At 39.0% G+C, this 26,115-nt stretch overlaps 1 protein-coding gene across 3 annotated transcripts in view; it reads left to right on the top strand.

Moving 5' to 3' along the window:
• Positions 1-26,115, top strand: part of slc6a5 (solute carrier family 6 member 5) — a 106,790-nt gene that overhangs the window by 6,525 nt on the left and 74,150 nt on the right. For 2 of the 3 annotated variants that reach the window (XM_003214676.4, XM_062967798.1), the window contains exons 3-6: positions 5,191-5,335; positions 10,269-10,400; positions 12,475-12,648; positions 22,761-22,905. In XM_003214676.4, coding sequence (XP_003214724.2) covers positions 5,191-5,335; positions 10,269-10,400; positions 12,475-12,648; positions 22,761-22,905 — 596 coding nt within the window. Of the gene's footprint in view, positions 1-5,190; positions 5,336-10,268; positions 10,401-12,474; positions 12,649-22,760; positions 22,906-26,115 lie in introns of those variants that run through there. The other variant, XM_062967799.1, reaches the window with a different exon arrangement.

The raw sequence follows: 26,115 nt of genomic DNA, 5'->3' as shown, positions 1-26,115 counted from the left end.
TGGGAGAATCCTTTGTTGGGTTCTAAAACAAGGACAGTAAAAAAAAAGAACAACACTCTGAAAACGGGAATTTCAGACATGAAACAACCAGGGACAGCTAACACCTCTCAACAAAGGATTCCTCCAGACAGGAATCAGACAGGCTTTGAAGTTGCAAGGCTTTCCAATGCTAATCAAGGTGGCCAATTGCAACATTCACACTTACCTCCAACAGACAAGAATTCTTTCTCCCACCCTAGACCTTCCACAGATATAGAAACCTCCCTTGCCTAGTTTCCAACAGACTTCACAACCTCTGAGGATGCCTGTCATAGATGTGGGTGAAACATCAGGAGAGAATGCTTCTGGAACATGGCCATGCAGCCAGGAAACGGAACATTGGTGCCATTTTTGGAATCAGCAGGCCAAATATAACCAGAAACAGGGCCAATATCTGAGGCATGAACGTGTGTCTTGAACAATGCTTTTAAACCATATACATAGATACGATTTTTGCACCTTTGATGGGAGTTTGTTATCTGGACGCTGCTCTTCGATCTGCATTAAATGGTCAGCATAGATGGAGCCATAGCAATCAGTTTAGTATACTTTTATTCTATTTAAATAACTTTATTGTTATTACCTGGACCTGATTTAAATTGTCTGTACTGTTTTGATTGTATGCTAGTCTGAATATAACTATAGAGAATAGGACTGTAATGTTTGAAACAAAGCACGAGCCATCTATGCTGGACTGCAAGCAGACAGAATGGTCAGGTTGAGTTTCGGATGGACAGCAAGGGAGATCTAAAATAGCAGGATCAGAGTCCTAGGCTGGATCTACGCTGCTGCTATATGCGTGTAGTCGTGCAGACCCAGATAACGCATACTGAACTGAAGTATATGGGTGTACACTGCCCCTGCTATGCAGATTACTAAGGCAGGTTCTTAGCTGCCATATCATGTAGTCCTCTGTGCAAATCATTTTGCCACGTTGTTTCCCGGTTTCCCCGGATAGGAACCACCAAAACAAAAGGGGAGTGAGACCTTTTTTGTGAGAAATCAAAGCACTGGAGCAAAGGCGGGGTGGGTGGGTTCGTTGATACATGATGGAAGATGTGAAATATGCTGAAATCCTTGTTGGGTTTCATCCCTGGACTGCACAAGTTTTTATGTCAAAGATATTTTTGGTGGAATTGTCCCAAATGAGGGTTATTTTTGAGCCTAACAGCTCAAATTCCCCAGCAATCCTTCCTTACTTGGGACGCTTAGTCAGAAAATGCATTAAATAGACTGCCTCGGCTCTTGTTTTTTAGATATGAGTATCATGTTTTTTTATGGTCCACTGTAGATGGCTTGTGTTTTGTATCTCACAACCCAGAGCTGATAGGGGGAAAACAAACGTCATTTTTTGGAATCAGCAGACCAAATATACCCAGAAACAGTGTTAACGTATGTTGGCTGATGGTCCTCGTTTGAGTCTCGCTAGAAAACAATGGAGAAGAACAGAGCTGGGCAGAGAGATTTCGATAAACAGCGCCCTGCTTGGTCTGCTTTTTACGCACAGTTTGTGATCCCAATTTGTCTTGGTGGGGGAGAAGAGGGTCCCGCAGGCAGCCCACCCCCAAAGCGCACCCAAGCAAGGAGCGCAGGGTCCCAAAGCCAACCCCACCGGGCCCGGCTCCGGTGATCAATCATTCCCTCCCTGACAGTTCAATCGTTACTTGGGGTCAGGGAATAAAGCCTGCCGGGCACAGCTGGTCCCCAGTTGGCACAGGAGAGGGACTTCGCCCTGAAACTGGGGATGACATTCGGGAATGTAGGCTGAGGCTGGATCTACATTGCCCTATCCCAGATTATCTGCTTTGAAATGCATTATATGAGTCTATACTGCCAGATAATCTGGAAACAGAGCCTGGGATATTGGGCAGTGTAGATCCAGCTGCCTATTGGAATATTTGCCTTTTGTATGTGTAAACCGCCCAGAGTCCCTTGGGGAGATAGAGCAGGTGAGAAATAATTTATTATCATTATTATTATTATTATTATTATTATTATTATTATTATTAAACTTTATTTGTACCCAGCTAGCATCTCCCGAAGGACTCGATGAGGCTTACAAAGGCCAAGGCCTCAACACACAATATAACAATACAAAACAAAAGGCAAATTAAAACAATTAAAACAGTATAAACAACAAGCAGTAAACAATACGCTAAAACACAATAAAACTGGACCGGGCCAGAGTAATGGGTACAAGATTAAAAGTGCTGATGTGACAGGTGAAATATAAGGCTTATAGGGCAAGTGTAGGGTGCGATATGCAATCTAAGTTCTAATAAAGTGCTTATAGGACTTGGTATTGGAAATTTCCTATTAATCTGGGAAGGCACATTGGAACAGCCAGGTCTTCAAGTTCTTTCTGAAGACTGCCAATGTAGGGGCCTGTCTGAGATCCTTGGGGAGGGTGTTCCAGAGTCGGGGGACCACCACAGAGAAGGCCCTGTCTCGTGTCCCCACCAACCCTGCTTGCGAGGCAGGCGGGATCACAAGCAGGGCCTCTCCAGATGACCGAAGTCATTATTATTGTCTATTGTCGAAGGCTTTCATAGCCGGATTCCGGGATGTATGGCCATGTTCCAGAAGCATTCTCTCTTGAGGTTTCGCTCACATCTATGGCAGGCGTCCTCAGAGGTATACCTTACAACCACTGAGGATGCTTGCCATAGATGTGGGTGAAACGTCAGAAGAGAATGCTTCTGGAATAGGGCCATACAGCCCTGAAAACTCACAACCTTATTATTATTATTATTATTATTATTATTATTATTATTAAATTTCCAAAAAGGACCAGATGTTTTTTGGATTTTCTATCCCCCCAGATTTTGGGATACCCATACCCATAATATTTTTAGATGGCACCTATGTCCAAACACGGAATTCATTTCTGTTTCAAGCTTTAAGGTGTGTGTACATTGAAGCGTCCAAAAGCAAAGCTATCACTGTGTTGTCGAAGGCTGTGTTGTCATTGGGTTGCTGTGAGTTTTCCGGACTGTATGGCTATGTTCCAGAAGCATTCTCTCCTGACGTTTCGCCCACATCTATGGCAGGCTATCACTCTTTCAGCAATACCTTTAGAGCATTTTCGGATTTCCTGATAAGGGATATTTAACATGTATTGGAAGAAAGAAAGAAAGAAAGAAAGAAAGAAGAGAAAGGGAAGGGATTATTATTATTATTATTATTATTATTATTATTATTATTATTATTATTAAAATCTATTGATTTCTGCTACTCTTTTCAACAGTTACACATCACATAATTATTCGTATATCACTCTTCATAATTGATAATTAGCACTGATTTCCCCACGCATAACGAATTCCTTCTAATGATCCGAACAAAGTCTGATCAAGTCAATTTATTTTTTTTCTTCTGTTTTTGCAAAGCGTTCATAAATGGTTTCCCGTCTTTGGGAGATGACACTAAGGAACAAAGTTTGCTCATTTCTGCTCAACCTATCAATTTCACTCGGCCATAGTAATCTAATCGTTCCGAAAGAAACCATTCTGGTTTTAGATGAATTTGAGTATTTGAAATGCTCTGCAACAATGCGTATATTTTTATCCCGTTTTCCCGCTTGGTATGATCCTATTCGTATTTATTCTAGAGCAGGTCTGGGCAAACTTGGGCCCTGTGGGTGTTTTGGACTTCAACTCCCACCATTCCTCACAGCCTCAGGCCCCTTCCTTTTCCTTCTCAGCCGCTTAAGCGGTTAAGTGAAGAATGTTTGGAGCAGAGTCTCTATAATCCCTCGCGAAACTACAAGCACCAGGTTTCCATAGGATGCAGCCCTGGCAGTTTAAGGAGTTTAAGGTTAGACTTTTGTGGATTTGATGATAATTCGGGGATTTGATTAAAATGTTATCTCTAGGATTCTCTAGGTCCTCCACTGTGGTTCTATGGTCATCTTTAAGTGAAAGCCCATTGCATGAAGTCATGCTGAAGAACCTAGAAATTCCAAGAGAAGGTTAAAAAAGCACTGTAGACTAATTCATCCAGAGAAGTCAGCCATAGCAGAGCACTGGAGGAACCAATCTGGACACAGAATATTATTTGAGAACACAGAAATGATGGACCATTCAGACAACCACCAGCTCAGACTACACAGAGAAGCCATTGAAATTCACAAGCATGTGGACAATTTTAACAGAAAGGAGGAAACTCTGAAAATAAACGAAATCTGGCGACCATAATTTAAAAAAACCTCTAAAATCAGGACAGTAAATAAAGAACAACATTCAGAAATCGGGAATTCCAGACAAGAAACAATCAGGGCCAGCTAACACATCCCAACAAAGGATTCCTCCAGTCAGGAATCAGCTAGGCCTAGAAGCAGCAAGGCTTTTCAATGCTAATCAAGGTGATTAGCTGCAACATTCACACTTGCCTCCAACGGACAAGAGTTCTTTCTCCCACCCTGGACCTTCCACAGATATATAACCCCACTTGCCTAGTTTCCAACAGATCTCACAACCTCTGAGGATGCCTGCCATAAATGCGGGCGAAACGTCAGGAGAGAATGCTTCTGGAACACGGCCATACAGCCCGGAAAACTCACAGCAACCCAGTGATTCCGGCCATGAAAACCTTCGACAACACATTTTAAAAAGTATTTTTTAAATTCAAAGTTTTCACTTTCAAGGGGCCCTCTGCCATTAAAGTCCCTTCTACACTGCCATATGATCCAGATTATCAGATAATCCACATTATCTGCTTTGAATTGGATTTTGTATGTCTGCACTGCCATATAATCCAATTCAAAGCAGATAATCTGGGTTTTATATGGCAGTGTAGAAGGGGCCTAAATCCCAGTGAATGGAAGACTGACTGTATTTGTGTCGGGATTTTTCCCAACATGGGACACAAGGCGACATGTTGCCTGACACCACTTCAACTGCCAAGGCTCAATGCTATTCAGTCATGGGAGTTGTAGTTTGGTGAGGCATCGGCACCTTTTTTTGCCAGAGGAGGCTCAAGACCCTGCAAACCACACCTCCCAGGATTCCACATGGTAGTTAAAGTGGCATCAAACTGCATTAATTCCCCACTGTAGAGGCATCCTTACCTCTGGCTTCCAGGTCCATATAATTCCTCCCCCCCCCCCTTTTTTTTTTTTTTTTTTTTTTTTTGCGTTTTGTCTCCCTGCAGCAAACGGAAGAAGATGAAGGGGACGAAAATAAAGCCCGGGGAAACTGGTCTAGCAAGCTGGATTTCATCCTCTCCATGGTGGGTTATGCAGTAGGGCTGGGAAATGTCTGGAGATTCCCGTACCTGGCCTTTAAGAATGGGGGAGGTATGGCTTTTCCTCTCTTTTTACATCCTGCTGCGGTTCAGAAAGCGATAACGCCGGTGCCCGGACCCACGAGCCCGTTTAAAACGCCTTAAACGGGCCCGAGGGTCCACTTAAAGTAGACATTGTCGGCGCTTTGGGTTTCTGGTTCGGCTTTGAGCCAAGGGATTGGAGGGAAGGTGGTGGCAATAAGGACCGGGATGGTGGGAAATTGAGGGATGGGGAGGAAGCAGTCAACTCTTGGGGAAGGATCAATCCGCGGTACAAAATTCCTCCCCTACAAGGATCACATTATAGTCAGGGTCGTTTTAATGTTGATGAGAATGGCCCTTCATGTCGTTGAATGCCTTCAAATAATTTCTGGATTGTGACGATCGGTCCTAAGGAGGTTTTTCTTGGCAGAATTTCTTCAGAGAGGGATTGCTCTCCTCTGAGAAAGTGTGACTCTCCCAAGGTCCCCCAGTGCATTTCCATGACCCAGCAGGAATTCAAACCACGGTCTCCATGGGATCATATAATCATAGAGACTATGAAGGCCATCCAGTCCAATCCTCTGCCATGTAGGACCCAGTTTCTCCACTTTTCTTCCAAATGGTACCCAGGCTGGATCTACACTGCCATATCTGATCCCAGATTATCTGCTTTGAATTGGGTTACACGAGTTTACCTGCCATTTAATCTAGTTCAAAGCAAATAATCTGGAATCAGAAATTGATTAAATGGCAGTGTAGATGGGGCCCCATAGGTGAAAGTGTATCATCTACAGTAATCCTTATTCAGTGACTTGGGAGGATGCACTTATGTAGCAGAATGAGAGAATGTGTGTGAGAGTAAGGGCCCTTCCACACAGCCATATAACCCAGAATATCAAGGCAGATAGTCTACAATATTTGTGTTGAACTGTGTTATCTGAGTCCACACTACCATATAACCCAGTTCAAAGCAGATAATGTTTTGTTCAAATCAGGGGCCGGGCTGTAGCTCAGGTTGGTGAGCAGCCTGCTGCAATAAATCACTCTGACCATGAGGTCATGAGTTCGAGGCCAGGTGGTGGGGTGAGTGGGCTCGTTGCTGACCTAGCAACCTGAAAGATAGTTGCATCTATCAAGTAGGAAACAAGGTACCACTTATAAAGTGGGGAGGCAAATTTAACTAATTTGGAATGAGGAAGTGCCGTCACAGTGGATGATGAAGCAGCTGCTCCTCCTGTGGCCAGAATCGAACATCCCCTCAGGAGAAGGTTAAATTGCCTCTGTGTCTGTCTCGGTTCTATGTGTATATGGGCATTGAATGTTTGCCCTATATGTATATAATGTGATCTGCCCTGAGTCCCCTTCGGGGTGAGAAGGGCAAAATATAAATACTGTAAATAAATAATGTGGGATTTTATACAGTTGTGTGGAAGGGGCCTCCATTACATGATCTAGGGAGCATCAACTGTGTAGAGTGAATGAATTTTGAAACTGCTTTAACTGCCACAGCTCAATGCTATGGAATGATGGGAGTTATAGTTTCACAAGGTCTTTAGCCTTCTCTGCCAAAGAGTGCTAGTGCCTCACCAAGCTACAAATCTCTATTCCATAGTATTGACCCATCCTAATTAAAATGGTGTCAAACTATATTAATTCTGTAATGTAGATGCACTCCTAGCCTAACATCTGCTCACTCAGGCTGGATCCATACTGCAATATAATCCAGATTATCAAATCAAATAATCCCGTTTATCTGCTTTGAACTGGATTCAATGAGTCTACACTGCCATATAATCCAGTCCAAAGCAGATAATCTGGAATTTATTTGGCAGTGTAGAAGGGACCTGGAAATCTCTAGATTCTCCAGTGTGGTTCCATGGTCCAGCCTTAGAAGTTAACCTTCCCCTGTTGACCTGATCTTAGAAAGTACCTCTGCTTTAGAATGTTTATGCCTCATTTTAGTGGAGTCCTGAGATTTGTAGTCTCGTGGGGTACTTAGAATCTTCTGCCACAGTTCCTTGAACTGGAAAAATAAAACTTTTTAATAAATCATAAATTTCATCAAATATCTTTTTGACTATTACAGCTCCATTGTATGGAATTTTGAGATTTGTAGTCTGCCAGGGACTTGGAATTGTGTGCTAGAGATCTCTAGCACACCCCCTTCAACTAGAATTATGAATCATAGAATTCTAACTACTCCACCAAACTACTGTAGGATGGAGCCAAGAGAATTACAAAACTAGTTTAAGTATTTTGATTGGTTATCCACCAAATAAATTGGTTCAACCTTCTGAATAAAAAGTCAAATATAAAAATGGTTGACCTGATGAATCAAGGCCCCTTTCTACACTGCCATGTAATCCAGACCATCAAAACCGATAATTTACAGTATCTGATTTGAACAGGATTATATGAGTCTATACTGTCATATAATCCAATTCAAAGATGATCATCTGGATTTTATATGGCAGTGTAGAAGGGGTCCTAGTAGCTTGTCTTTTGATTGGACATAGCAATGGGCCAATCAGTAGGAAGTGCATCTACATCAGGCATAGGCAAACTTGGGCCCAAGTTTGCCCATGCTTGATCTAGAATATATGGATAATACTTCCTGCCCTTAAACAAAAGGATTCGGTTGTTTCCGTTTATGGACAAGGAGGCTGGTAGTGATAGAGAAGAGTGGCTGTTATAATTTATTTGCAACCGGGGATTGGTTGCGTTTGTTGCTAAAGGGGCACAGAGCATAGATTTATTATGAACAGTATTTCCTTAGCTGTTTTGTGACAGTCTTTCAGATGGCTCCAAAAGTGCATCTACACTGCAGAATGAATGGAGTTTGATACCACTTTAACTGCCATGGCTGAATGCTATAGAATCATGGGAGTTGTTGTTTTACAAAGACTTTAGCTTTTTTTGCCAGAGTGCTGATGTTAATAAAAGGAGGCTCTTTCCAACAGCAATTTCAGCTCCTTCTACACAGCTGTATAACATCCAGATTTTCTGCTTTGAACTGGATTATCTGGCAGTGTAGGCACAGATAATGCAATTCAAAAAGATAATGTGGATAATGTGATATTCTGGATTATATAGTAGTGGAGAAGGGCCGTTTCAGGTAGATAGACATTGTGGGGAAAAGGAGGGGGGTTTACTGATTCCCGCCTGATCTTGGAAGCTAAGCAGGGTCAACCCTGGTTAATATTTGGATGGGAGATCGCCAACGCATATCAGGTGCTGTAGGCTATATTTCAGAGCGAGGAAATGGCAAGGCCATCTTTTAGGGCCTTTCCACACCGCAATATAACCCAAAATATCAAGGCAGATAATCCACAATATTTGCTTTAACAGGGTTATCTGAGTTCACACTGCCATATAATTCAGTTCAGTGCGGATTTTATACAACTTTGTGTAAGGGGCCAAGTATTCCTTACCTAAGCATATCCTACTGAATTTATGGGGTTGCCATAAATCAACAGCCTAGTAGGCTGAACCCCCCCAAGCTATTTGCACCTGATCTTCTGCAGAAGTCATCAATTGGAAATCCACTAAATGATAATGCACTAAAAATATTAGGACAGAGATTGAGTTCCAGCTTTCTTAGGAATAATAAGGACTGCTTTCAGTTCCCATATTTGGGGTTGCCAGAGTGAAAATTGGAGATGGCTTTTCTACCATTAGTAGTTGTGCAAAAGAGAGTTCAGCAGGTGTTGTTATACAACCACACAAATATTAAAGGTACAGGAGACCTCACTAGTTTTCACTAGGGCAACGGAATGGATATGTACTTCGGTTTTTTTTTAAAATCATTGATGTTTTAACTGTTCTCTTATCAGGAATTTGCAAGATGTTTCAGATATATTTAACTTAACCTGAAATCACTAAGGGCCCTCCATACAGCCATTTACCCAATAATAACAAAGCAGAAAATCTCACAATATCTGCTTTGAACTGGGATATCTGAGACCCCTTCCAAACAGCTGAATAAAATCCCACATTATCTGGTTTGAACTGGAATATATGGCAGTGTGGACACAGATAACCCAGTTCAAAGCAGATATTGTGGGATTTTCTGCCTTGATATTCTGGGTTATAAAGCTGTGTGGAAGGGCCCTGAGTCCACACTGCCATATACTCCAGTTCAAAGCAGATAATGTGGGATTTTATTCAGCTGTGTGGAAGGGGCCTAAGAGAATATCATCTTCTGTGAATAAACAGACCATTTCTTGCCTGGCTCTAGCTAAATTGAGCCTTATGCTCATGTTTTGACCTTCTTTTCAGCCCCCTCATTTCAGTTCACAGGTTTTCAAGTTAGATTGTATTTCTAAGCTCATCTGAATTCAGTAAGATTACTTTTGAAATTTGCTGCACATGTTTTGTAGATTTGTTAATTTGTTTAATGCCCCTTTTATAACTCCTAAGAAAAAGATTTTCCCCTAAGATTTTGTGTGTTTATAAAATAACAAAAGAAATAAAAATATCCATAAATACATTTTTATCATCAGATCAATAAAACTAGATTGGAAAATCCATAAAGGCTGTGTGTGGGAGTGTGTGTAGCTTTTAGCAAGTATCAAAACCTCAAGATTGTTAATCCAGCCAGTAGGCTGTTAGGAATTGTGGGAGTTGAAGTCCAAAACACCTGGAGGACTGCAGTTTGCCCATGCCTGTTCCAGATTTTGTTGGACTCTAATTTCCAGCAGCCCTTGGCAGTCTAGTCAATGGTAAGGAATGCTAAGAGCTGCAGCTCAGCAACATCTGGAGGTCATAGGATCTCCATCCCTGCAATCCTAAGAGATCTTCGAGGGGAAAGATCTGGCTCCAAAATGATTGTCAGTGTCTGGGTGACCATTGACCAATATGTATCTTGCACAAAACATCCATGCTATGCAAAATAGGAATGATAGTGAGAGTGGAACTATTTCTCCCATACTCTATCTGAGATTTCTCTTCTCCATTCCCATTAGGTGCATTCCTTATTCCCTATTTGACAATGTTGGCTCTGGCTGGGGTTCCTATCTTTTTCTTGGAGGTTTCTCTGGGACAGTTTGCAAGTCAGGGTCCTGTGTCTGTTTGGAAAGCCATCCCTGCCTTACAAGGTGAGTCTTACCAAACCAGCCTTATAGGCAGAGCTTTACAAACATTTCATGGGGGGACACACTTTTTAAACATGCATCATTTCACAACACAGTAATTCAGTTTTACTAGCAAACCGGAGATAAAATCAACCCATTATAAGAGATACAGACATTTACCGTACATACTCGAGTATAAGCCGACCCGAATATAAGCCGAGGCACCTAATTTTACCGCAAAAAACCCTGGGAAAACATTGACTCAAGTATAAGCCGAGAGTGGTAAATTTCAGAAATAAAAATAGATACCAATAAAATTACATTAATTGAGGCATCAGTAGGTTAAATGTTTTTGAATATTTACATAAAGCTCAAATTTAAGATAAGACTGTCCAACTCTGATTAAATCATTATTCTCATCTTCTTCAATGTAAATGTGCTTATGTATCCTTTTAATAATAATAAAGTAAAATAATACATGTAATAATAATAAATGGAGTAAAATAATAATGTACTAATAGAGTAAAATAATAAATGTAATAATAATAATAAGAAGAAGAAGATCAGAGTGAAATAATAAATGTCTTAATAATAATAAAAAATAGAGTAAAATACAGTAGAGTCTCACTTATCCAACTTCCACTTATCCAACGTTCTGTATTATCCAACACAGTCTGCCTGTTAGTAGTCCATGTTTTTGAGTCAATGTTTTCAATACATTGCAATGTTTTGGTGCTAAAGTCATAAATACATTAATTACTATATAACGTTACAGTATACTGAACTGCTTTTTTCTATCAGTTTATTGTAAAACATGACGTTTTGATTCTTAATTTGTAAAATCATAATGTAATTTGATGTTTAATAGGCTTTTCCTTAACCCCTCCTTATTATCCAACATTTTCACTTATCCAACGTTCTGCCGTTATGTTAGATAAGTGAGGCTCTACTGTAAATGTAATAGTAGCAACAATAATAGAGAAAAATAATAAATGTACCATATATTCTCGAGTATAAGCTGACTCAAATATAAGCCAACCAGGACCCTCACCCGAGTATAAGCCAAGGGGGGCTTTCTCAGTATTTAAAAAAGGGCTGAAAAACTAGGCTTAACTCGAGTATATTCAGTATATATAAATTGCAATAATACAATATATAGGAACACAACATATATCATCAAAACCTTTCATTTATATTTGTAAAAATATATGATTTATTGCTTATTTTACATAGACTCAGTACAGGTGACACAGTTTGTCACGACACACAGTTTGGAAAGCTTTGCTTATGTGGTTTGTCTTCTACTTAAACAAGAGAGGGGGAATGGATTCTCTTAACAGTGTGGCATTGTTACTACGTATTTATGAGGACACTGCAGTCATGCTTTGACCTTGGGACAACCATTGGTAGATAGAAATAGAATTAACACAGCACTTTTTCTGCTTTAGTGACTTCTTATTGCATTTCTCAGCAGGGGAACATTTGATAGCTATATTCCTTTGACTGTATCTCTCATGTTTAATAACATAGCAATAGTTGTCTCCAATGCTGAGTAACTCATGCACATTAGTTTCCCACTTCCTCTGCTGATAATGTCTTGGAGAACAGCCATTTGAGAGTTTTCTTTGCGCATCTGTATAGTAGTGATGGAAGATACATGTCAAGATTTGAAGGCCTCTTCTTGGGCAGATTACAATCAAATGGCAAGAATACTCTAAAAACATTCATTTTGCTTTAAAATATGGCATAATAAGTAATAGACCCAGATACTGGAATAAATACATGGGATCTCAAACTTGGGATGGTGATTCCTTTTCTCTGTCCTAATGATAATCTGAACTGAAATTACAGTACATTTTCTGCAGTTTGGAGGAGACCACATTCTAATGGCTACTGACCTGGAGGTTACATCCTTGAATTTAGCGGGGCTTACTTCTGACCTACGTTTCTTATAAAAGGGGAACCAGAATAAAGAAATTAACAATTTACACAAGAATGAATCAGGATATGAATCTATTTATTTAATGATTTAATAACTTAAAGATTTTTTTGTTTCATTTACTGTCTAATTCTCCCTGTTTCTCTTTTTCTCCCATAGGTTGTGGCATTGCCATGCTGATTATCTCTGTCCTAATAGCCATATATTACAATATTATATTGTGCTACACACTTTTCTACCTTTTTGCATCTCTTGTAAATGTGTTACCTTGGGCTTCCTGTAACAATCCATGGAACACTCCGGATTGCAGAGATAAAGACAAACTTTTGTTAGGTAAGTTAGCCCATGCTTTCCCATTATATTTCAGTCTTTGTATCTGTCAATAAGTTTTATTTACCCTAAACTGCTAACTTAGTGTATAAAGATGGACAATTTGTACTATGCATCAGACAAGACCCCTTCAGAATACAGAGCAATCAACATATCATAAATGTTTGAGTGTAAATGTCTAGATATGTTTTCCATCATATGTCTCCCTGGATAGAAGCAGATCAGAGATGGTAAAAACAACTGAAGTTGTACTGAAAGACAGCCATCCAAAATATATTGCAATGCATTCAGAGGGGTGGAGCCAAAATGGTAAAATGTCTGGAAATCAAACTCTTTGAGGAATGGTATAGAGAGAAGAGAAGGTGCAGAAGAGAAGGTGGACATATGTTAAATATGTTAAATAAATGGATGAGTATCATGTGGAAGATGAAGTGAGAGTGATTTTTTTTGCTGCTGCAGAAACTAGAACTTGAACCAATGTATTCAGATTACAAGAAGAGAGATTCCACCTAAACCTTAGGCAGATTTCTCAATTGTAAGAACTGTTTCACAGTGGAGTAGACTGGCTTGGAGCATGGTGAGTCTTCTTCAGAGATTTATAAACAGGTTGAGAGTGCTTTAGTTGTATATTTCTGCATAGCAGAGGAACACATGAGATGGCCTTTGTATTCTCCTTCAATTTGATGGTTCTATGAAAATGTCAGTTCATTTCATGGGTCCATATTGATATTCCAAAACGGAGGTGTCATTTTATTCAACATTATCAGGATTCAAGACAGATTTTTATCATTTCTACCTGCAGAAAGCAGTACAGAATATACATTTTAAAAAATGCTGTAGAGCAGTAAAGTTTTTTAAAGACCCTCACTCATGATAATGAGTCTCTACATTTGGCCAGTGGTGGTGCATGGCTCCCATCTCAGTGGGATGATGTATCCATTTTGAGTTTTAGTCCAATATGTAGAGAAGCGAACCAAAGTGCTGTACCAATTTTGAGTATACATTTCAGCACTTTGGGTAACCCATTTAAAGTTAAAACTAAAGCTTTGAGCAGATTCACCACATGAAAGCCAGCTGCTTCAACTGCCATTACATTCTGAGAGTCAGCTTCTACTGCCAAACAGCAGATAATAATAATAATGATAATAATAATTTATTTCTCACCTTTCATAATTGCTCGAGGCAGGTTACAGCATCGCTAAAACACACACAATCATCTAAAAAAATTCTTCAAAATGACATTTTAAAACATATTTCTACAAAATACATATACAAAACACAGAACAAAGATTAAACATAAAATGCAAGTTTAAAATTCTTGACTAAAACTGGCTGGGTAGGCCTGCCAGAACAGATGGATCTTCAGTTGGTTGACACATCTTCATCCCTAGATTAGGACTCTTGGAGGTAAGCACCTCCCTTTTGTCTGGATTCAGTTTCAGTTTGTTTTTCCTCATCCAGCGCATTACCTCCTCCAGGCATTCATTCAAAGGAAACATGTTATCCTTAGCTGAGAATGTTTTTAAAGGCATGGAGAAATATATTTGGGTGTCATCAGCATATTGATAATATCCCGCCCCATGCTTCTGGATGATCTCTCCCAGCAGTTTCATGGAAATGTTAAAAAGTGTTGGTGATAGAATGGCACCTTGTGGGATGCCACACAACAGCTTCTTTTTTGAAGAGCAGCTATCCCCAAGTACCACCATCTGGATCTGCCTAAGAGGTACAACTGGAACTGCTGCAACACACTGTCTCTGTTTCCTATTCCCCCCCCCCCCCTCCGGTAGGATAGTATGGTCAATGGTATCACAAAGTCTAGAAGCATCAACAGGGACACACTCCTCTTGTTGGTGTTGAGATAGAGATAATCCACTAAGGCAACCATAACGCTCAATTCTGTATCCTGCTCTGAAGCCAGTTTGAAATGAGTCAAGGAAGTGTGTGTCATCCAAGACTGCATGAGGTTGGAGGGCAACTGTCTTCTCAATCATTTTGCCAAGATGACATTAGCTAGAGCTGGTGCCTGTTATGTGAAACCATGATGCTGAGCAATGATATTTGGTTGGTCCAGTCGTGGCTTTTTGACTATTTTTCCTAAAACGACTTCAGATGCTGTAAGGGAATTAGCTCTCTTTTAAGGCTCCTTCTACACTGCCAGATAATTCAGTGCAAAGCATATAATCTGGATTTTATATGGCAGTGTAGAAGGGGCCTAATAACTAAATCAAAACAAAGCAAGTCCTTATCATGGGAGAAAGATGCACTACAGTACAGAATGAGTGTTCTTGCAAAGAGTGAATGGCTATTGTGCTCATTTGAAGTTTGAGCTTTATCAATGAATTTATTATTAATAGCATTACATTAATGTGTCATAACAAGATATATTTGGATAAGAATTCGATAAAGTCTTTTGCTACACTGTAGAATGATAAATTTCTCTTCTATATATCTTCCAAAGAAAATAGGTGCCCAATGGCATCTTCATCACATAGTTAACTGTTGTTGTTGTTGTTGTTGTTGTTGTTGTTGTTGTTGTTGTTGCTGCTGCTCTTAAAGCCATTTCATAATTTTGGTGATCGTGACAAACTATCAGAATTTTTTTGTGGCAAGCTTTGCTCAGAGGGGACTTGCCCTTGCCTTTCTTTTAAAGGGTGTAACTTGCTCAAGGTCACCAGTGGGTTTCCATGGCTGATTGGGGATTCAGACTCTGATCTCCAGAGTCCTAGTCCTACACTCAAATCAATACAAGAGGCTGGTTCCCTAGTTATCCTAACTACAAAAATAAACCAGTGGCTCTGGATATCCTGATTTTAGGTATGATGATATTTGTTGAACCAGAAAATATTCTATCTGCTCTTTTTCATCAGTGAAGGGGCAGCCATATTTCATTTTTAAGGACATGACTTGTGAACTATAGCCATTACTCTTGCAGTTAGTATACTTCAGCCTAAACATTTCTTTATTTGCCCAACGGCCAGAGGCTATGAAGCATGCTTCCATTGGACTAAATTCTACTGAACTTTGAATATATGAAAAAATGTGATTCAAATTAAATGTTCCTTAGCATACAGAAGTGGCTTGAACATGCCAGTATGTGTTATAAAGCCTTTTACTGCAATTTCTCCTAAAGGAAAAATAGTGATGGCTATACAGAATACAGTACTTGATATCTCTAATAGATATACAGAGCAGATATGTTATGTCTACAGCTATTACATATTCCATCAAGATCTGTCATATGTGCAAAAATCTTGAAGACAGAATCCAACCACTCAGTTGTAAGGCTTCAGTCTTAGGGATATTGAATTATAGGAAAGGAGATTCCACCTGAACATCAGGAAGAAATTCCTGATTGTAAGAACTGCTCAACAGCAGAACTCATTTTCTTAGAGTGTGGTGGAAGCTCCTTTTTTGGAGGCTTTTAAACAGAGGCTGGTTGGCCACCTGTCATAGATACTTTGATTGTGCTTTTCCTGCATGGCAAGGGGTTGGACTGGACGGCCCATGTAGTCTCTTCCAATTCTATGATTCTAACACCTATCAAACTCAGTGAAATAGATTGTATAGGATTACACTATAGGTTATATTTCATTTTTCTTGAATGTTTCTTTCCAGTGTTTATATTCCTCAGAAAGGAAAAAAATGGAAATGGAGAGGGGAGCTTCTGAGGCTGAAATGCCGCTTTCAGATTGTATCATTACAGATATTCCCCACAGAATGGCATTTGCTTGATTTCCCTAGTTTCATATTGACAACTGTAAGTTTTAAATATGATTGGTATAAACTTCTAAAGCATCCATCAGATATTAATAGAACACGGGAGATAATTAGTTGAATATATTATTCTCAACTCTGCTAGGATTGGGTAGCTGTGCTTTTACAAATGTACATTCAGTTTACGAAAATCATATACCTGAAAGGGGACCTATTCCAACAGTTTAATGTTGCAGGGAATTCCCTGGTACAGTATCCCTTGCTTCCTTGCAAGATTGGCTTTCTTTACATAGAATTCCTCTAGTAGAGCCCCTTCTCCACTCATCAACAGAAACAGAAACTCATCAACAGAATCTTTCTGAACACATGAAGGCTCCAAAAAATTGTGATCATGTTTTTAAAAAGACAAAATAACAAGAGCTCTAGGAAGATCCTCATCCTAAAGAAGTACATCTTTTGAGAATAATGATCCTATAGACTCCTTTAGTACCAATAAAACTTTTGGGCATCCTTATAACCCAGTATCAATGGGATGTCTCAGCCTAAATTTAGGAACAAACTGAAATATGCTGGATTCCATCTCTTCAAGAGGTTGAACAGTTCATTCATTTCCAGTTGAAATTTTATTTTATAACACTGGAAAAGAATAAACTGTTTCTGTACTGACCATCACCTAAAATTATTATGGCTACCTATAATTAAACATAGGTTTCCCTGCCACTAGGAGGATTTATCTATAACTTCTTAAGATCACTTCTGAATGGCCCCGAATGTTTGGCCATCCCAATTTTGTGGCATTGCATCATCTCAACCCCCCACCATTGGCTATGTGGTAAAGGAGAGCAAGCCTGCAACATCTGAAGGACATTATATATGTTCCCTGGTTTGAATGCAGGTGCTAATACTAACATTTTATTTATGTATTTTTAGTGACAAATCCCATTGATCTCTGTGAGAATGAGACTGATATCTTGGTAAACTGGTGAAGATTGCCATCATGTTGTGCAATCCTGTACATGTTTGCTAAGAAGGAAGTTCCACTTCACCCAGTGAGGAGGTGGTGGTGGTGGTGGTGGTGGTGGTGGTTGTTGCTGCTGCTGCGGCTGCGGCTGCGGCTGCTTCTGTTGTGTGCCTTCAAATAAATTGCAATTTATGGTGACCCAAGCATCGGCAATGGTTTTCTTGGCATGATTTGTGTGCCACATTGTACCCTGTATGGATTGTAGCTTCCTAGTACCTTCAGATATGTCAAGTATGCGACAGTACAAGATGAGGCACCAGGGGAAAACTGCTGACAATGGCCTTTCTGTAGAGAATGATACCAGGTTAGGCCATGAAGTATTAACTATTTGTTGAATGTATCTTCATGATCATGTTTTGAATCTCCATGAACTGACTGCATATGTTAGCATTAGCAGAAAAAAGTGTGGAATATTTGCTTCTCAGTGCCCTTTGCAGTTTTACACCTCCCGTGCAAAAGCTGTTGATGTTTTTTTTCAGAGGTAGGAAACAGTGTAGAATTGGCCAAAGCATGACTGTTCAACACTCCTTCAATTAGATGATTTATATTCATTGTTTTTTTTTTAAATAAGAGCTAAGTGTTGATAATATATTTATGTTATAAAGCTGAATTTTCAACCAGTGCATCTGGCTCTTCCTTAGGGAAAGAAGTGTCAGAAACTTCAAAGAATGGGCAAAAGCAAAAAAACAAAAGAGCTGAAGTAGCTGATATTAATATTTGGGCATTTTTAGAAATAGGCAGGGAAAGTTCCGTGTTCATAAGATCAACCAGGAATTAAGAATTTCAATTATTTTTTTCAAGTAAATACATATGTCTTGAATTTGAATTCAACACATCCAGATTTGTCCATGCTTCTGGGTTTTTACATGTTTCCTTACACAAAACCGTTTGTATTCATTGTCTTGGGATTTGTGAGCCCAGCTTTTGTTCAGTCTCTTAATCTATTTTCAGAATTCACTTCTAATCCTAAACATGCGGACTGAAAATACAATTTTATCTTTCTTTCTGAATGTTTGGAACTGCAGACCTTTTTATGTCTTTGTGCATACTTGAAGGCTCAAAATTGTGATCATTTATTTAAAATTTAAAAGACTGAAAAAAGTGTCCCTTTTCCTTAAGGGTACTTTCCAAAAGGATACTTTCACCTATTACTAACTGCCCATGAAAATGTGCTTTCATGCTGACATCTTTCAATTCAGCGTAGTCATTATTTCCTATCTATCACTTCAGGTTTGATGGATAGCACTGCATGCAAAGATTTGTTTGTCCTCTGCTGCAAAGTGATTCTGCCCTCTGCTGATCTGAACTATGTAGTGCAGGGAAATGAATAGCTCTAGAAAGCTTATCTGTAAAAAAAAGTCTGCTGCAGTGCAGCAAAAATGACCTTATGTGTCATACTGTGATCTCACTCATGCTATGCTATGGTCTAAAGAGGGTAAAACTGGACATGGTGTAGAGTTTACTACTCTTTGTGTCTGGTGATGCACACCCGCTAATACAAATAATTAAAAGTGCAATGCTATACATCTTATGGGGGTTCATGAATTCAATGCTTCTGAGATGTGTAAAAACTGCATGTTTTGTAGATTTTTAGAAATTGAGAAGTCACACAATAATGGTTATGCACAGTCATTTCTTCTAAATATGATTATTCTTATGAAGAGACTTGGAATATTAAAATTATTTTGTGTTTCTGTCTTTGCAATAATATAAAATTTTGGAGCAATGGAAAAAGTTGGACAGAATATATCAATGATATTTATTTCTTTGTTTAGTATTTCAGTTTGGTCACACATAATTTCTGAAACTGAAGTAATATCTTTTAAAAGGATCAGTTGTTTCATATTTAGAGTATTACAGCGGGTCCTCAATCTCTGTTGGGATTTGGTTCTTAGATGCCCCATAGATGCCAAAATCCAATTACATGCAATGTCTCATTATATACAATGATCCAGTAAAGTTGTGGCCCTAGTATAAAATGACAAAACCAAGGTTTTCTTTTTAAATTTTTTTTTGGGAGAGGGGAATAAATTCAATGTATTTTCTTACATTAACTGAATACACTAAAATAGTTTTTAATTGATACTACATTGTGATAGCATTTAAGTTAAATATTTTTACATAAGTGGGAAACATTTATAGAAAAGGATTGGACAAAGAGGCATATAGTACTGGGGACAAAAAAGTCTACAATTTTTTCAATATCCATTTCTCAATTTGGAAAATTTAGCCTTGAGGGGAAAAAAAGGAGTTGAAGGTGCATGCTACTACACTCTCTGCTGGTTGTTTTGAGGTACAACAACTTCTATTTAAGAGGTTTGCACATATTTTTTGTGTAGAATGGTTGAAGATTATTACAATAGAAGTCACCAGGGGGATTGAAAAAAATGGAGGGATGTAAAGGGATTACTTTCTTTGATCTCCCCAATAGCTTGTTAACTCCTGTCAAGTACTATTGGATTTATGGTTACTCTATGAATGAGTCTTCCAAGTCACCCTATCATCATCATCCCTGTTCAGATCTTACAGACTCAGAGATGTGGCCTCCTTGATTGAGTCTATCCATTTATAATTTATTAGTGTATTTTCTAGTGAGTTATGCCTTTTCATGATTGGCTAAACTGCAACAACCCCAGTTTAGTCATCTTGGCTTCTAAGGTTTGATTTGCTCTTAGATCCATGTATTTGTTTTATAGCAGTCCATAGTGTCCATAGAACTCTTTTGCGGCACCACATTTCAAATGCATTGATTTTCTTTCTACCAGCTTTCTTCATTGTGTAACTTTCAAAGCCATACATAGGAATGGGCAATGCCATGGCACTGACAATCTTATCTTTAGTTTTCAGTGATATGCCTTTACACTTCAGAATATTGTCTAGTTCAGGCATGGGCAAACTTTTTAACTTGGGGGCCACTTAGTGGGCCAGAGTGGGGTGGGTGGGCCGGGCAGGAAGGGAGCAGGAAGGCCAGGCAGGTTGGGGCAGGGAGGCAGGGTTTCACACACATGGCAGCTTTCCTGTTCCACAGCTGGGCCCAGGAAGTTGGGCTCATCAGCACCCTGGGCAGAGCCTCTTCCTGGCCTTCACCTCCATGGGACCTAGCTCCTCCTCACTGGTATCCGTGAATCCAGCGCGTTCCCTTTCTTCTAGGCTTCCGCTCCTGACAACGAGGAGGGTGGCTTCTCTTCCATCTACTCTTCCTCCTTCTCTGCCAATATTTTCCCCTTCATCTAAGTCTGATCCTGTTTTATGTATGATATGTTCAGCATACAAGTTAAATATATAGGATGATAAAATGCATGCTTGCTTGACCCCCTTGCTAATTGGAAACCACTATGCTTCTCTGTTTTCTGTCCTTATGGGAGCCTCTTGTCCTGAGTACAGGTTACCTACCCATCAAGACGATCCCGTTTCTTTAATAGTAGTCTATAGTTGTTCATGGTCTATACCAGTGGTTCCCAGCCTTTGAACCTCCAGGTGTTTTGGACTTCAGCTCCCACAATTCCTAACAGCTGGTAATTTATGGAAGTCCAAAACACCAAAGGTTGGGAACCACTGATCTACACAATGAAAGGCCTTTCTATAATCCAGTGGTTCTCAACCTGTGAGTCCCCAGATGTTTTAGTCTTTAACTCCCAGAAATCCTAACAGTCGGTAAACTGGCTGGGATTTTTGGGAGTTGTAGGCCAAAACACCTGGGGACCCACAGGTTGAGAACCACTGCTATAATCTATAAACCATAAGTTGATTGTCTTCTGAAATTGTTTGGTGCACTCCATTAACCAAAGTATAATTGCAGTAAGATACATAGTGCCACCTCCTTTCCTGAACCCAGCTTGGACATCTCACAGTGTTTGCTTCTTTTAAATTGGTTTCAAATTGTTGTAATTCCATAGATAATTATTACCTCCATATATTTCAATTATATTTTGTATGTATTGCAGCCTATATTGGGTTTGCTATTTCGTAATCTTTTTTGAGTCCCACTATTGGGAAATGGGTTGGATGGGTGATAATGATAGCAATATCCAAAATGGATTTACAGTTTATTTTCCACTTCAGTTTCCAGGACAGCAGTTAGAATAAGTTATGTATCTTGTAACCAAAATATATAGAACACATCTTTTGTATTTATTTATTGCTGTGGTTGCTGTTTTCAGTAGCCAGAGAAACCTAAGTAGACAACTAGCTCATTAATGATAACATAAATTAATCAACTGTGAAATCATAAACCATTGGTTAACACCTACAGTTCATTCTGTTGTGTATATTGCATAGCAAATTAATGCTGTGTGTTTACTGGCAAAGGTTTGCACTGTAGCAATGGGTGCAAAACATTTTGGGAGGCTATGATGCAGAAGTTTGTCTTGCTTGTCTCTAAAACTGAGACTACACCACTCTTTGGAACTATAGAGTCATTTGTACCACATGAAACTGACCGTGGTCCTGCTCACAAAACTTTTGATTCATTATAGAATTTTCTCCTTCATTTGAGTATCAGTTGTGTATTGATCAGTCTGGACTCATGATGGATAGAATACTTATAGACAACTCTGGACTTTTGCATATGCAACAAATACACGCTGATGAGCAGTCTAACTGAATGATCTCATTTCCACTGTATAGCCAGTCTTCCATATTCACTGTGGTTGGGGTGCAGGATTCCAACAAACATAGAAAACTTGTGAATAAAATAACCCTTACCTAAGAGAACACCTCTTTAGAAATGTATAGGTCCTCCAGTGTGATTCTATGGTCAACGTATGTTGGAAGTTGACCATAGAATCATGCTGGAGGGCAAACAAACATCGAGAAAGCCTTCTCTTTAATAACCTCTAGGTCCACTAGTGCAATTTTATCACCAATTTATGGCAGATGTTGATCATATAGTTGTATTTGGAGCACCTAGAGATTCCTAGAGAGAACATATTAAAAGAAAATCTGCTAATAATCAAATCCACAAAAGTTAAACTTGCAAATGTGGAGGGCTGACTGTGCTAGGAGAAGCACTATCAAAGAGTAATTGGAGGGAGGGGGGGTGGAGTTCACCTTAAATTCAATTCAGTTTTGCTGGTTTGTGATTCTTGATACTACTGTATTAATCAAGTAATATTCCAAGGACTTGAATGAGATATGCATCAGTCTGAGACAGATTAAACTCATCAATAGAAAATAAGTCTCCATTGTGATTAATGCTAAGAAGCAGGCTGTATCTTCCTGTTCAACAAGATGCTGACACTTAATTACATTTCTGGATGATGAAATAAAACATGCTTTAGATGGAAACACTGTTGTTCTTCTTCATTGCTATTCTTCAAGGGTCTTCAGGTATCCTTTAGCCCAAATAGGTAATTTTTTGCATTGTGTCTTTTGCCAGATTCCTGTATCATTGGTGACCGGCCCAAATTACAAATAAAGAACTCCACTTTCTGTATGAGTGCCTATCCAAACTTGACAATGGTAAATTACACCACCAGCCATGTCAACAAAACCTTTGTCAGTGGCAGTGAAGAGTACTTCAAGTAAGATTTTTTAAAAATTCTTTTCGAACCAGACAATTAAAAAAGGAAATCTAAGGATAAGTCACCAGTTAAACAATTATGTTTTTTTAAAATTTATTTGCATAAAGATTTTTCAGTTACAAATTATGCTAACCAACATTGCATTAATTTAAAATATAACCACCAGTTTTTATTTACACATCCTCTTTCCAGACTCATCAAAGATAATATTCACTTAATAAACAACTTATGGTATATTATTAGTCAAACAAAAAACTGTAATTACTACTTCTATAGTTTTTCTGTTCATTGGTAGAATGCATAGACTTTCATTTAGATATGTCTTTCATATACTGGACTTCAGTAATGAGTTGATTGCTGCTTAAATGTAGAAAAATACAATTTAATGGAATGTTGATATATATACACCAAAAAAGCGCATAATTATGGTATTCAAGAAACTAATATGCTGTCCAATGGCTGAGATATAATCTCTGAATCTTGGTACAAGTGCCAAAAAGTTACATTTAAGCCCTGATTGCTTACATCTGACACCATGTATGGAATAATGGTTTACTTAACAGGATGGTTGTAAGAATTTATTTATTTACTTTGTTTTATATCCCACCATTCTCCCTTATTGAGGGACTCAGAGCGGCTAACACTCTGCAACAGTTTGATGTCATTCAGACATAATACAATACTGACTCAAAATACATAAAAAATCAAAACACAAAGATTAAACAACAATATATGATAAAACATATTAAAACCAATTACATTAAAAACCAGTTCCATCTCATTGACATAGTCAAAATCCATTGCCATTTAACATATTTACTTGTCTTCCCCAAAAGTTTCCTTCCAGAGATAAGATTTATTTGCTTTTGGAAAGACAACAGAGAATTTAAATGATACTTTGTCACAGAAATGACTGAGCTGAGTCTGAGGGACTGGCTGTGCTATAGAGTTTTGAAGAAAAACCGTGGAGATAGATAATGCAATATCTGCTTAGTTCACAGGCTTATTTATATTTTAACTGCTTATTTTACGCATAGGCCACCTTATAGCACAAAATTATCCGAATGGATTACAAAATACAACAGCAATGTAATTATATATAACAGGAAGGATTGGACCGTGTGCCTTTGGTATCTGCTGGGTCATCCAGGATCTTATCATGGATATAAAAATCCATGGTTGCTCATGGCCTGTTGTATACAAATGTATGTATAACAAAATGGTGTCTGTTATATAAAATAGCAAAATCAGAGTTTGCTTTTTGGCTTTTTGGGAATATGTTCAAGCCAAGGATGGTTGTATAACAGATATGCAACATTAAAACAATACCACATTGGGTTGGAACCTGCTAAGGAAACACAGAGATGAGGTAATGAAAATTCAGCAATGCAGAAGTAGGATTAAAAGTTACAATGTGATTTGAAAACCTTAGGAAGATAAAAAGTTATTTGCTTGGTGCTGTTAGAACATCAGAATGGGACCTCTATTCTACAGTGGGACCCAACTATTGAAAATGTAATTGACATGTATGCTCTTGCCAAACTTCAGCTGGAGGAGGCAGAAAATGTGTCAGAATTCAAGTAGACATGAAGAGAAGAGGCATCCTAAGCATTTATTTATTGCATTTACATCTTATCTTTCTCTCAGCCCAGGATTCAAGGTGGCTTACAACAAATTTAAATAAAACTACAGCTCTAATAATAATAATAATAATAATAATAATAATAATAATAATAATAATAATAAAAATCATTATCATAATCATCATCATAGTTCAGCAACAATTCTATTAAACACAAGGTTGAAACAATTTGAAATGCATTTAAAACATAATAAAATATGAAAGATATGGCTGATGTTAATATCAATACATCTTGCAAATCCTTTATAATGCACCATTGAGGGTTCTACCACAACTCCTACTTTCAGTAGACTCTGAACCTTTGAGAAAGCTCTGCTGTGCAATACAATGAGAGCATAATGGTGGTGGATCAACCACTACACAATTCATTCAAGGCCGATCGGGGCATAGGGTGGCTACCTGTGCTTGACGGGGTCGCACTCCTCCTGAAGGCGCAGGTCTGCAGCTTGGGGGTCCTCCTGGACTCATCGCTGTCACTTGATGCTCAGGTGTCGGCGGTGGCTGGGAGGGCCTTTGCACAGCTAAAGCTAGTGCGCCAACTGCGACCGTACCTCGAGAAGTCTGACTTGGCCATGGTGGTCCACGCTCTGGTTACCTCAAGGATGGATTACTGTAATGCACTCTACGTGGGGCTGCCCTTGAAGACGGTCCGGAAATTGCAGTTGGTACAACTGTCGGCAGCCAGGTTACTAACTGGAGATGCTTATAGGGAGCGCTCAACCCCCCTGTTCAAGCAGCTCCACGGACTGCCGATTATATTCCGGGCCCAATTTAAGGTGCAGGTTATTACCTATAAAGCTCTAAACGGTTCGGGACCTGCCTATCTTCGTGACCGTGTCGTCCCCTATGAACCCACCCGATCGCTGAGATCTTCCGGGGAGGCCCTTCTCTCACTTCCACCCTCCTCACAACTGCGTTTGGTGGGGACGAGAGAGACGGCCTTCTCGGCTGTGGCCCCCCAATTCTGGAACTCCCTCCCCAGGGAGATTAGGTTGGCTCCCTCTCTACCTTCCTTCAGGAAACAACTGAAGACTTGGATGTTTCGGCAGGCCTTTCGAGATACAGTCATTAATTAATCAGCCCCAGAGGGTTTTTTTAAATAAACTATCCTGTATTTATTACGATTTTGCCATTTATGTGTTTTAAATGCATTTTTTATGCTGTATTTTTGTTTTAATTGATATATTGTATTACTGTTTTATCTTTTTATAGTGTGATTTGTATTATGTTGCCTATGTTTTGTCCTATGTTGTTTGGGCCTCTGCCCCATGTAAGCCGCCCCGAGTCCCCACGGGGAGATGGTGGCGGGGTATAAATAAAGATTTTTTTAATTATTATTATTATTATTCAACAGTGAGCTCTTCCTTTTATTATATATATTGGCTTATAAGTCTAGCATTTTAGTCCAAAATATCAACCCAAAAATCATGGGTCAACATATCCATTGATACTGTAACTGAATTCTTATAAAAATGAACTATCCCCTTCTTTGTGTAGCATTGTGAGAAACAGCTCCACTTATTTATTTATTTATTTATTTATTTCCATCATTTATGTGCTGCCCTTCT

The sequence above is a fragment of the Anolis carolinensis genome, chromosome 1, assembly GCF_035594765.1.
Source record: "Anolis carolinensis isolate JA03-04 chromosome 1, rAnoCar3.1.pri, whole genome shotgun sequence".
Classification (NCBI taxonomy): Eukaryota; Metazoa; Chordata; class Lepidosauria; order Squamata; family Dactyloidae; genus Anolis; species Anolis carolinensis.
Note: the sequence above shows the minus strand (reverse complement) of the source record. Positions and strands in the feature narration are given on the sequence as shown.